Source organism: Theropithecus gelada, chromosome 14 (assembly GCF_003255815.1).
Source record: "Theropithecus gelada isolate Dixy chromosome 14, Tgel_1.0, whole genome shotgun sequence".
NCBI lineage: Eukaryota > Metazoa > Chordata > Mammalia > Primates > Cercopithecidae > Theropithecus > Theropithecus gelada.
Genome location: NC_037682.1, coordinates 12118297 through 12131604, shown reverse-complemented (window position 1 = coordinate 12131604; position 13308 = coordinate 12118297). Strand labels below are relative to the sequence as shown.

General features: G+C 53.5%; 1 protein-coding gene across 1 annotated transcript in view; it reads left to right on the top strand.

Moving 5' to 3' along the window:
- INCENP (inner centromere protein) overlaps positions 1-11372 on the top strand; it is a 28628-nt gene extending 17256 nt beyond the window's left edge. The window contains exons 10-19 of the mRNA XM_025358446.1: positions 54-185; positions 643-654; positions 4102-4211; positions 4289-4409; positions 4756-4878; positions 5790-5974; positions 7542-7620; positions 7779-7886; positions 9102-9252; positions 10808-11372. Of these exons, the coding sequence (XP_025214231.1) occupies positions 54-185; positions 643-654; positions 4102-4211; positions 4289-4409; positions 4756-4878; positions 5790-5974; positions 7542-7620; positions 7779-7886; positions 9102-9252; positions 10808-11022 (1236 nt within the window). The 3' untranslated portion in view covers positions 11023-11372. The remainder of the gene's footprint in view (positions 1-53; positions 186-642; positions 655-4101; positions 4212-4288; positions 4410-4755; positions 4879-5789; positions 5975-7541; positions 7621-7778; positions 7887-9101; positions 9253-10807) is intronic.
- Positions 11373-13308: the final 1936 nt, after the last annotated feature.

Genomic DNA, 13308 nt, shown 5'->3' with positions numbered 1-13308 from the left:
CGTTCGGTACCCTGCCCCGCATGCCCACTCCTGACCCTGGTCCTCGTCTGCAGGTGGTGCGGCCCCTCCGGACCTTTCTGCACACGGTGCAGAGGAACCAGATGCTCATGACCCCGACCTCAGCCCCCCGCAGCGTCATGAAGTCCTTTATTAAGCGCAACACTCCCCTGCGCGTGGACCCCAAGGTGAGGGGCCTGTGCCCAGGTCGGGCTTTGTGGGAACCAGGCAGTGTGGCTGAAGGTCCAGTCTGTCCCCTAAGATACTGGGAGTAGTGTGAGCCTGGGCGGAGGCAGGTGTGGCCTGGCACTGTTAGGGGCCGGCTGAAGCCTCTGTGGCCACCAGCTGTCTTGACCTCTGGGGGCACTGTCCTGCACTTGACCTTGTGGGCTCTGGACTGCAGCCTGGAGGCTCGGCCGGCTCAGTGTGAGCCCTGGAGATCTGTGTGGTTAAGGTGAGGGGTACTTGTGGACACCTCCACTGTTGGGGTGAGGGTTGGGTGACAGGAGAGGCGGTGGGGGTGCTGCTGGCAGGAGGGCAAGCCCCACACACGCTTGCTGGCACAGCTGGGCATGTGGCCTGCCTGGCAGGACGTCCCCCGGCCTGGCATTAACTCTTACCTTTTCCCTTGTCTCCTCTCCACAGTGCAGCTTCGTCGTAAGTAAAGCCTTTTCCTGTCGGTAACCCACCCCACCTAGCACTTACCGCTGTAGCCCCTTCCCTGCGTAGCTGACAGCACCTGTAGATGCACTAACATCGTAAGCGGGAGGGGAGCCTTAGGAAGAGAGTGGGACGGTGAGGGGTGCACTGGCTGGAGGTGCCCAGCAGTTCTGGGCCCCAGCGTCTTTCTCTGCCCTCCCTGCCCTTGACTCTGCTCCTAGGAGGAAGCGAGGGGGTGTGGCTTTTCACCAGGGCTACAGCTTGACGTGTTCCCCACAGCCACCTCCCTCCCTCCCCCCCAGCACCAGGACTCCTCAGGGTCTGTGAGTCTTTGAAGAGAACAGACAGGTTGTCTGTGGTCCCCAGAGCCACTGAGATTTATTGGTTCACAGACCTGAGCAGTAGCCTTGAGGCAGTGGGATGACGGGGGAGGGCAAGTGTGGGTCTGAGCTGAGGTGGAAGGCCGGGTCTGGCTGTGCTGGGCGACAGCAGAACAGTGAGTGGTAGCGTCTAGAAACAAGTCACAGAAGCTGTTCTCTTCTCAGACAACTCAGAACTGAGCTGAGCCAGGCTGGCTTCTGAGCAAGGACCTTCGGATGGGGACATGCTTAACCCTCAGCCCCAGCTCCCCGTGCCATTTGCCAAGGCCGCAGCCGCCTCATTCCTTTAGTTCCTGCAAGCCTTCTGAAGAGTCCTCTGCAGTCACACAGGGACACCTGTGACAGCCAGGAGGGCTTTTGCCTCCAGCTGAGGGCCTCGGCAGGTGGGAGGGGCTTCCCAGCAGCTGGCCAGGTAGGCCCTGAACTGGCTTCTCCCCATGGAGGCCTGTTCCGCTCTTGTTGGAGAGGGTGACTGACAGTAACCTTCCAGTGGCCTTACCACCTGTGCCGCACCCAGACCGATTAGAGCCCTGCAGGTTTCACAGGGTGATAGAGAAGACCAGGAAGTGGCTCTTTCCTGCTTTGGGGATCCCAGGGCCCTGCACCGGGCATCTAGTGGGTGGGGACAGTCCATAGTTAGGAGACCAGGGGCCTACGGAGTCCTTTTGGACTGCATCCTGAACATTATGCTACGAGCCTCTGGGTCTTGTTTAAATCTATGGACAAGGTTGATATTTTCTCAGCATTGCAATTTAGCAGCAATTGACCTGGTTAGGTTTAGGCTGCAGGTTCCCATCTGCCTTCTGGGGACTGTGGTTCCAATGTTAGTCCCGATTTTGAAAATGGCAGTGCTGTTTGGACTTTTCCCGGGTGTGTGCCAGTCAGCAGTCAGCCTGGGACCTGGAAAGTGGTCTGTTAGTTTAGTTGTCAGCCTTTGGTGTGATAATTAGGGTCAGATCCTAGCATCTGCAGCTTGGAGCTGAGCCTATTTGTTTGTCAATTACCTGCAGTATCACTTTCCTGATCTCCTCTGGGGCTCCCTTTTCTGTCCTCCAGCTGGGAAGCTGGTGCTTTAGTTACCTTGTTCTGCTTTGCCTGCTTCTATGACTGTGTCCAGGGCCACCTGCCAGGGGGACAGAGAAAGAAAAACACACAGGATTTGGCCCACACTTTTGGGATCACAGCTCCTCCTTTGAGTTTTGACTCGGCAGCTTTCTCTGTCCAGGGTCACCTGGCAGGGTCACAGACAGAAGAGCAACACGTAGGGTTTAGCCCACACTTTTGGGTTCACAGCTCCTCCCTTGAATTTTGACTTGGCAGCTTTCTTCAACTGCTGCTGCCCCTGGTTGCCGTAGGACTGCTTATGGGCTGAGGCACAAGGCAAAGAAGAAAAGAGAAAAAACAAAAATGGGGTTTCTGCCTTCTCTGAGCATTAGATACTGCCTTTCTGCTGCTTGAGTCAGGACTAGAATTCTTTCTGTCCATGCCCCAGTGACTCCTTTGGAGTTCCAGGCTGTATTGAGTTAGGCTACAGGAAAACAATGGGGAACTCACTGCTGGTTGGCTGGTGCTTCCAAGTCTGGTCTTCTTCCCCATCTGCCTGCTCCTCTTTAGTTTTAGAGGCCTCAAGTAGCCGCTCCTTGCATTCTCTCCAGGTTTTGTAGCCGCGTTCAGTGGGAGAGAGAGGTGGAGTGTGTCTACTCCATCTTACCCGTTACTGGGACCCCTTCTCTCCGCCTTTGGGAGGATGGTATTACCTTGGAGCCAGATTTCTAGGTGAGAGTGCTCCTCCAGTTAGGCTCAGAAGCCAAGGAGAAATCAATAGTAACCAGTACAGGAAGAGCGGGTCGCTATTGGACACTGTGTCCAAAGGTGGGAGTCTACTGGGAGCCAGGTGGGGTGATGGGTGTGGGCTTCACTCTGGGTCCCAGCCTCCACCCAGCCCCAGACTGTTCAAGGGGAAAGCACCAGCCTTGTCCTTGGCCAGGGAAGGCTTAGAGCCCCTGCCCATCCCTGCTGGCTGCCCATTGCTGTGGCTGTGCCCCTGGGGCTTTCTGTGTCTGCCCAGGAGGGGGTGCCAGCATCAATCAGCTTTTCAGCCAATGAGTACTTTTTAAAAGTTGCCTTAAAAATGAGCGTAGCCAGCTGGGCATGGTGGCTTACACCTGTAATCCCAGCACTTTGGGAGGCCAAGGCGGGCGGATCCCTTGAGGTCAGGAGTTCAGGACCAGCCTGGCCAACATAGTGAAACCCCGCCTCTACTAAAGATATAAAAATTAGCTGGGTGTGGTGGCACATGCCTGCAGCTTCAGCTACTTGGGAGGCTGAGGCACAAGAATCGCTTGAACCTGGGAGGTGGAGGTTGCAGTGAGCCGAGATCGCGCCATTGCACTCCAGCCTGGGTGACAGAGCAGACTCTGTCTCCAAAAAAAAGCATAGCCATGTCACAGGAAGTTTGGAAAATAAAAGAAAATAATACCATTCCTAATCCGTCTCACTAGACTATAGTAACCTCTGTTAGGATTTGACAGTATTTCCTTTTATTTTTTTCAACTATTGTGAAATAGTTCATATACACAAAAAAATACGTATACATATAGTATGGATGTTATAAAGCATGATAGTCGTCAGTTAGCCCTTGCGTCTGCACCGCCCCCTTACTGCGACATTCACCGTGACTGGGAGAGCTGCCTTTCTGCTCCTCACCCTTCCAAGCTCATCCTGCATTTTCGTTTTCAATGCACAGTTTATGTAGTTGTCATCAGCACATAAATCCTATTTGGAGCCTGACTTTTGTGCTGCCTGAAACTTGGCAGGGCTCAGTTGAGGGCACTGTGGCTCAGGCCCCTGTGAGGCAGCTGAGTGCTCCTGGGAGGAAAGATGGGAGCTGCGGGTCTTGGCCTGGGTGCTATTGGAGCCACACTGGGGATACCTCTGCCTAAGAAGCATTCTGATGCTGCCACCCACGTGGCCGCAAGCTGCTGGGGACTGTGGGCAGCTTTTGGGGCTGGGTGGGGGGTTGTCCTTGCTCATGTCCCATCTCCCTCGCTCCCCGCCACCCCAGGAGAAGGAGCGGCAGCGCCTGGAGAACCTGCGGCGGAAGGAGGAGGCCGAGCAGCTGCGCAGGCAGAAGGTGGAGGAGGACAAGCGGCGGCGGCTGGAGGAGGTGAAGCTGTAAGTGGCCTGGCTCCCTGGACCGTGGCCTGCCCCAGCCGTGGCGGGGCTCCCCCTGACTGTCCTGTGCCCCGCAGGAAGCGTGAGGAACGCCTCCGCAAGGTGCTGCAGGCCCGCGAGCGGGTGGAGCAGTTGAAGGAGGAGAAGAAGAAGCAGATTGAGCAGAAGTTTGCTCAGATCGACGAGAAGACTGAGAAGGTGGGAGCCTAGGCTCTGGGGGACCCAGGCAATTCAGACTTAGCCCAAGGGTTAGGACTGGACCCCTCAGGAAATTGCTGATTTGTCACTGCACCCCTATACCCAACTCCTGCCTGCCCCACAGGCCCTGGAGTCCACTCTGAGCTCAGCCGAGGGCTTCCCTGGCAGCCCTTTGTGAGTCGGATCTGACACTCAGGCAGGACCGGCTTCTGGTGTCCTCTCCCTGGGCGGTGGGAACAAGCCAGGTGTGCAGGGGCAGGTGGGGCCTGTCACGCAGAGTTCTGGGCCCCACTCTGCAGGATTGGATGTGGGTGCTCCAATGGGCACATGTGGGTGGGCTCTGCAGGCCAAGGAGGAGCGGCTGGCGGAGGAGAAGGCCAAGAAAAAGGCGGCAGCCAAGAAGATGGAGGAGGTGGAGGCGCGCAGGAAGCAGGAGGAGGAGGCGCGTAGGCTCAGGTGGCTGCAGCAGGTGCGAGCGCAGGTGGGCCTCAGGGAGGAGGTGGGCAGGGTGGGCACCGTCTCAGCACCATGGGGCCCTATTGGGTGCACCCCGCCTTGTGGGGTTGACCCAGACCATCTTGTTGCTTCATGCCAAGAAGGAGGTTTCCCAGAAGCCTCCAGGGCGGGGATGGTGACCAGAACCTGCCTCTCATCTTCTGTAGCAGCAGTAGTTTGAGGGTTAAGTGCTCATACTTGGAGCCAGACTGCCTATCTCAACTCTGCCATTTATTAGCTGTGCGACCTTGTGCAGGCTGCTTGACCTCTCTGCTTCCATGCCTTCAAGTAACAGTGAGGGTTAAATGTGTTCATGTCTAAAATGCTCAGTAGGGTCTGACGCCTGCTGAGCGTTCTGTACAATTGCTGTTATGGTCCATTCCCTGACTGTTCTGCCTATAAGAGTAAGGGCCCAGCTCGTCCCAGTCAGTCTTAGGACTCTAGAGAAGGCAAATCCATCATTAGGGCTTATGTGACTAGTCACCAAGGTCCGGTATTTACTGTGTGCTAGGCACTGTTCTAAGTGTGTTGTGCCTATAAATCCAGCAACCCCATGAAGTGTAGGAATAACTGCGGTCTCCGTTTTATAGACGAGGAGACAGGCCAGAGGGTTTAAATGCTTGCCCGTTGTTTCACAGCTGGCGCGTTTGGCTCCGAGGTTCCTTTCTGCTAAATCTACAGCAGCAGCGGCTGTCCCGAGATGCCTTTTCAGGCTGCTGCTGGTGGTTCTGGCAGAGCCTTGCCCAGGATGTCCCACGGCACCATTCCTGTGTTGTCCGTGCTGGTGGCTGATAGGAGGGGCACCTGGGCTTCGGGCGAGTGGGGCTGCTGTCCTGCCTCTGGCCCTGGCCCAGCCACAGCACCCGACCTTGCTCTCCATTTCAGGAGGAGGAAGAGCGGCGGCACCAAGAGCTGCTGCAGAAGAAGAAGGAGGAGGAGCAGGAGCGGCTGCGGAAGGCGGCCGAGGCTAAGCGGCTGGCGGAGCAGCGGGAGCAGGAGCGGCGCGAGCAGGAGCGGCAGCTGGCAGAGCAGGAGCGTCGGCGGGAGCAGGAGCGGCTCCAGGCCGAGAGGTGAGGGACCTGCTGGCCCGTCTGCCTGCCCTCCGTGTGTGTGGAAGAGAGACGGTGTGGCCCTTGCCTGGACACGGCCCCACCTGCATGCGAGGGTTTGCAGGTGCTTTCCTTCACACCAAACCCAGGGGCCTACAGCTAGTGGTCCACCGGAATACACTCCCCATTGGCTATGGGCGATCCAAGGAGTGATGAGTGGGCTTGCTTAGGGCTTGGCTTGGTTCTGCGTCCAGCTGCGTGTGCTGACCTCTTTGGTGTCTTTTTGTAACTGGCAGGTGTGGTGCTCAGAGGATGAGCTGATATTTCTCAGCAGGGCCACCGTGGGCATTTTGGGCAGGAGAGATCTTTGTGTTACATTGCAGGTGTTTGGCATCCTTGGCCCCTGTCCCCACTAAATGTGTCTCCCCTGGTGAGGACGATAACTCAGATATTTTCAGACTATTCCCCTGCCTTGGGAACTGTGGACCCAGGAGCCCTGAGATCTTTCAGCTGTGCAGATGCAGTGGTCTCTGTACAACAGACATGTTTAGTTTTATGGGCATTTGGCCTGCCCTGAGCCTGGTTGTTCTGGGAGTCATGGGGATGCCAAGGAGGAAAAGCCACACTCACTGTTGGTCGGGAGATACGTGGGATTCTGCGTCTGTGTGCGCAGTAGAGCACAAGGCTCGTGTGTGTGAGACACGCAGGCCCCGTAGCTGTTCCCTCTCCCTCTCTACCTCCTGGGAAACACCGGGCAGCACTTTTTTTCCGTGTCCATCTTTGTGGGTAGCTTCAGGCTTATCAGAGCAGTGAGAAGTCACAGCCAGAGGGCTGCACTGCGTCAAGGCTGCTTGATGGAGACAAAGCTGTCCGTGGTCCTCTGGTCAGAGTCTGGGAAGGCGTAGGGTACAGCTAATGTGGTTTGAGACTTGCAGGGTGTTGGGCAGGGCAGGGGGCTTTGAGGGTGGCGGTGTGATAGTCACAGTGTCGGCAGCTTTGGTGGGTTACCCCAGCTGCATGCTTTACACCTGTTTCCTTGTATAGTCCTCAGCTGAAGCCCATGGTGGCGTGGGAGCCATCAGCTCCACTTCACGCAGGGAGAAACAGGTCCAGAGAGGTTAAATGACATGTTCAAAGTCATGAGCCAGTGTGTTGTGGCGGTGACTCCAGAACTCATCCACAGCCCCTTGTTCATGCTTGTTCATGCTTGGAGCCGGTGTCTGCCCTGAGGGTTAGGATAATTAGGGGTATTGTGGATCATCCCATTTGATTCTTGTGTTGACCCTGGAGGAAGTGTGTTCTGGTCTCCATTGTATAAAAGTGTTATGAGGCTCAGAGACCTAAGTTACAAGGAAAAGTGGGAGCCAAATGTTGGGCTTCAGCTTGTGTTCCCTGCACCCTCAGGTGTGCACACTTCTAGCCTCCGGGGCAAAAGCGCAGCTCTTGGCTCTAAGCTGGTTGCCCATTCGGCAATCCCACCTTCTAAGGTGTGTCCTGCTGGCTGGGCTGGCTTCCCCAGCAGGGATGGGAACAGAGCTTGGGCTGGGGCTCCACTTCCTGTCCTAACAGGCTCTTGCTGGGTCCTCAGGGAGCTGCAGGAGCGGGAGAAGGCCCTGCGGCTGCAGAAGGAGCGGCTGCAGAGGGAACTGGAGGAGAAGAAGAAGAAGGTGAGGGGAGCTGGGTTGCGGGCTCCCCTGGGGTCTGCCCTGAGCTGTGGGCTGGTCTAGACTCCTGCGGCAGGGGCTGCCTAGGGAGGGGAAGGAAAGGGAGGGGAGGGAAGGGCACCTGCACAGCTCCCTAACACCCCATTGCCGCCTGGTTCCAGGAAGAGCAGCAGCGTCTGGCTGAGCAGCAGCTGCAGGAGGAGCAAGAGAAGAAAGCCAAGGAGGCAGCAGGGGTCAGCAAGGCCCTGAACGTGACTGTGGACGTGCAGGTGCAGCCTGGGCCCCAGTGGAGAGGCCCTCGGGCGGAGGGGCCCAGTCTGATTATTCTCTTCCCAGTAGCTGGAGGCACAGGCTACGTTAGGGCCCTAAGGAAAAGGACAGATACACTTGGCCCAGTTGTTTTTACTATTTTTTGTATTCTTCGTTATTCTAAAAGTAGAATTTGTTGAGGTGGGGGATAAAAAGGAACTAAACCTTATAAAAGAGTATAAAGTTTTAAGACAAGGGACCCTCAGGAAAACTCTACTAAGCCCATTGTATATCCTTGTAGATTTTTGCATATGTAACCCTTTTAACACACACGGATATTCTGTCTCTCTTTTTCACCCATATACACACATATTTAAAATGGGCACGTACCATTTGGTGGCTTGATTTCCAGCCCCCTCACCCCTACGGTTTTTTTTTTGCTAGGCATATTGTAGACATCTGTCTGTTTCAGCACAGGTAAATTGCTTAGTTTTGAGGGCCGTGTACCTTCATTGTGCTGGAATTCAGCCGACTTCTCTTGATGAGCATTTGATCTGTTTTCACTTCAGTGCTGTTACCAAACAAAACATAATGTTTTCATTGCAGCACAGTTAAGATGCGGAAAACTTGGAAGTTAGTATGGTATCTGTCAACGATGGATGGTTAAGTTGCAAATCCTGGAGTCTCCTGAGCGGTTCCCAGGAGGATTCTAGACACACTGGCCTAGAAGAAAGTTTGCAGTACACCTTAGCATGAAAAAAGGGGACACAGAGTAGTGTGTGTTCTGTGACTTTTTAAAATTAAAACTAGGCCTGGTGCAGTGGTTCTCGCCTGTAATCCCAGCATATTGGAAGGCCAAGGCAGGTGGATTACTTGAGGTCACGAGTTCGAGACCAGCCTGGTCAACATAGTGAAACCCAGTCCCTTACTAAACATACAAAAAATAAGCCGGGTGTGGTGGTACACACCTGTAATCCAGCTACTTGGGAAAGCTGAGGCATGAGAATCTCTTGAACCTGGGAGGTGGAGGTTGCAGTGAGCTGAGATCACACCACTGCACTCCAGTCTGGGCGACAGTGAGATTCTGTCTCAAAAAAAGAAAAAAAAACAAAAGTGATCCTGCACCTTTTGTTTCTCCTGTGAAATGGGAGGAGGTGAGCAGTGCCCCAGCGCTCCTTGGTGGTGAGAGACCGGAATGCCACGAAGGGAGCTGATGGCCATGTTTGTTTTTCCAGTCTCCAGCTTGTACCTCATATCAGATGACTCCGCAAGGGCGCAGAGCCCCTCCCAAGATCAACCCAGATAACTACGGGATGGATCTGAATAGCGACGACTCCACCGATGATGAGGCCCATCCCCGGAAGCCCATCCCCAACTGGGCCCGAGGTAAGCAAAGCCCACAGCTCCCTGGGAGACTCAGGCCCTCCCTGGTCCTCACCTTGAGGGCCCTGGAAGCAGTGGGTTGGCTGCTATGGTGTTGGGAGGCTGCTGAGTGCTTGAGTTGGCGGCTCGAGGCTCTGGCCTTGGGCATGCATGTGCCCGGGGGAGAGTGGGGCACCCTGTGGTCATTGTGCTTTCCTGAGGACCAGACCTATGAGGTTGGGTTCCTTTGTTCTCAAAAAAATATATGAAATTGCGCTGGCCTCGGGCACGGCATATACTGCTGGGTGTCCTGACTTGGACTGGGCCCCTCCTTAAAGTCACATCCAGCAAGGCTGAAGAGACTTGGACCCAAGTAAGCCACCTGGGGCAGGGACAGAGCTAGAATGGGAACGGGTTTAGGCAGAACACCAAGCTGGAGCCTGGGGCCTCTGGCCAGCTGGGGGAGGCAGGAAAGGCCCTGAGGAGTGCGCGAGGCACTTGAGTAGGATCTGACTTGGAGTTTACAGGCCCCAGCATTAAACAAGAACGTGGGTGAGCGTGACTGCAGTGCCTCAGGCCTGAGTGCAAGGCCAGCTTGAGTGAGCAGGGTAGGTGCTAGCAGTGGGTGCTGCCAGAGTGGATAGGGCCAGTGGGTACCATGGGTGCCTTGCAGTGTTTGCTGAGCTGGAAGTCAGGGAGGGGCGCAGATGCCCTAGAGGGAAGGGCCTGGAATCCCATAGCTGGTAGGCACTCTGCAGAAACTTGTTTTTGTGAGTTTCACCTCATCTGAACCCTACTGTAACTGGCATGTGCTTTAAGCCTCTTAACTACCAGTGTCAAGTTGTTTGGGAGATGGCAGTGAGCAGAAGCCAGATCGCTTGCAAAGCCACCTAATCGGAGGTGACTTTGAACAGCTTACTTAAATAGTTTCCTCATCTGTGAAAGGGGGGTGATGACAAGATCCAGCTGAGGAGTTGTATTGAGAGTGACATGAGTGAGCTCACGGCTGGCCCTTAGAGCCGCACCTGGTGCTGAGCAAGTGCTGGTGCATGTCTGGCCTCCTGATCCCCTGGGTCTTCCTCAGCCCCGTTGTCAGGACTGTGCACTCCCACATCCACTGCCCAGAGGCCCCTCAGTATTGTGCCAGGGCCTGTGGGGTCTATGAGAAGCAGCTGGCCAGGGTGGTCGAGGATGGCATCCTATGCTTAAGCTCTCGAGCTTGGCTTGTCTTCACACATAGGCTCTGCCATTGTTAGCTGTATGCCTTTAGGCAAATCTGCTGAATGGGAGAATACAGAACCTGCCTCCCAGGTGGTGGTCGGGACAGGTTCAAGGAGTGCCTGGCTCATGCAAGCTCTCGAGGACTTTGTACAGGTTAAGCTGCCAGAGGACGGTAGGAAGGATGTGACACAAGGGCGTTCTCTGGGTTTGATGGTGGTACAGGCAGGGGCAGGGCTGAAGAGGGTGACAGAGCTCTCTGTAGGGAGGCTGGAGAGGGTGACAGGGCTCTTTGCGGGGCAGGGGGTGGGGAGGTTCATGGAGAGCCCCAAGGCAGTGTCTGGTCTGTCGTCTCCTGTAGGCACGCCGCTCAGCCAGGCCATCATTCACCAGTACTACCACCCGCCGAACCTTCTGGAACTCTTTGGAGCCATTCTCCCGCTGGACTTGGAGGATATCTTCAAGAAGAGCAAGCCCCGCTATCACAAGCGTACCAGCTCTGCTGTCTGGAACTCGCCGCCTCTGCAGGGCGCCAGGGTCCCCAGCAGCCTGGCCTACAGCCTGAAGAAGCACTGAGGCTGGCCTTCGTCTGTCTTAGCAGCCTCACCTCCTGTCTATGTCTATCTATCTGTCTGTCGGTCTCTGTCTTGGTCTGTCCACCTCCTTCTTGGCATGCCATTGTGGAGGGCTCGGCCAGGTGTATATAAACGTCCTCTGTGCTGGGTGTTTCTGCTGCAGGTGGCAGGTGGCCCCAGGCCTGTTTGGAGGATGGGCTGGGTGGGTCGGTGGGGAAGAACCGGGCCCAGCCCTACATGACCTGCAGACAGTGCTCTGTAAATAGTTGTTTTAATTTAGCTGAATGTTAGCGTTTTAGTCTTTGGCATTTTAGTGTTTGGGAGGTAGATTAATAAAGTATATTCCTTCAAGCCTGCTGTTGATACCGTGAAGACTGGGCACCTCAGCCCTGGCCCTGTAGCTGTGTGTCTTAGGCCACCGGTGGCCTGCAGGACCAAGGTACTGTTCCATCCCCTGCGGCGTGCCTCAGGATCACCGGGTGCAGACGCCCGCCCTCGGAGATGCTGCTGCAGTGGGTGGTTCCACTGCCTGGATAACCCCTGAGGAACACTTCAGTTACTGTCACGATGGGGCAGGTGGAGCCCCTCCCTGTTTTTTGGGGTGCTCCCTGTTTGTAACGGGAAACTTGCTCATTGGGAAAGACCTGTGTCTTGACACAGCCCTGCCACTTAGTCCCCTACCCTCTCTATTCCCCAGGCTCCACCCTTGCTGCACAGGTACAAATGGACCTGAGAACATCTGTGTGCTGGTGAAGCATGAGGTCTGAGTAGAAAAGGGGTATCCCTTGAGACCACCTTGGGACCAGTGCTTGCAAGCAGCGAGATATTTCCCCAGCAAAACCAGGCAGCTGCCAATTAAATGCTTAGCGCCAATGAAAGCTGGCTGTGGTCCTGCCTGTGAGCTGCCTGCTGCTGCCTTCTGAATGCATACATCTGCTCCTCTAGCCCGGGGTTGCCAAACTATGGCCTGTGGGCCAAATCCAGCCACAGTCAGTTCTTTAAAGTTTTATCGAAACACAAGCGATAGAAATGCCCATTTCTTTACCTGTTGTCTCCAGTTGGTCTGCTCTGAGGGCAGTGTTAAGTTGTGCAGCAGAGGCCCATCCATGCAAAGCTGAAAATGTTTACTATTTGAACTTTTACAGAAGTTCTGCTTAAGGACAAAATAAAGCCTAAATCCAAGAATACTTTTAAAAATGAGGAAATAGTGAACACAATAGATGGAAGTCTGGAAGTTTCTACCCATGCCAAGAAAAGCGTTTTATGGTTTGTTCAAATATGTTGTGCAGTTCAAATTTTTTCCCGATATTCTCTGACTAGACACTTGTACTGAGTAAACTGGCGAGTGTGTCTGTCTAAAACCACAATATATCACTTAAAGCATCTTTACATAGTGTGTTTAAGAAAAAGTTATTATTCAGCAGAAAGGTAATTGCAATTGGTCTGCATATTTATCAACACTTGGTATTGTCTGTTATTTTAGCCATGCAAATAGGTGTGTACGGATATCTAATCATGGCTTTAACTTGAATTTCCCTAATGGCTGATGGTGAACATCTTTTCATGTACATTTCTGTCATCTGTATATCTTTGGTGAAGAGTCTTCAAATCTTTTGTTCATCTTAAAATTGGATTGTTATGTTACCGTTGGGTTTAAGAATCTTTACATATTATGGATACAAATATGTTGTCAGATAAATGCTTTGCAGTATTTTCTCCCAATCTGTAGCTTGTCTTTTTAAAAAAATTTTTTTTGTAGAGATGGGGTCTTGCCACGTTGGCCAGGCTGGTCTTAAACTCCTGGTCTGAAGCGATCCTTCTGCCTTGGCCTCCCAAAGTGCTGAGATTGTAGGCATGAGCTGCCATGCCTAGCCCAGCTTTTTGTTTACTTACCAGTGCTTTTCACAGGACAAAAATTTTAATTCGATGAAGTCCAATTAATTAAATTTTAAAAATAGAGTGTGTTTTTTTGTCATGTCTAAGAAACCATTGTCTAGTCCTAGGTCCTAATTCTCCTTTCTTTTCTTCTAAATGTTTTTTATTTTACATGTTATATGTAGATTTATGATCTATTTTGAGTTAACTTTTTTTTAAGTATGAAGTTTATGTTTTTTGTTTGTGTTTAGGAGCATATGGACGGATGTCTAATTGTTCCAGCACCATTTGTTGGAAAGACTACCCTTTCTCTGCTGAATTTCTTTTATATCTTTGCCAGGAGTTAGCCATATTGGTATGGGTCTATTTCTAGACTTTTTATTTTCTCCCATTGATCTGTACCTCTCTCCTT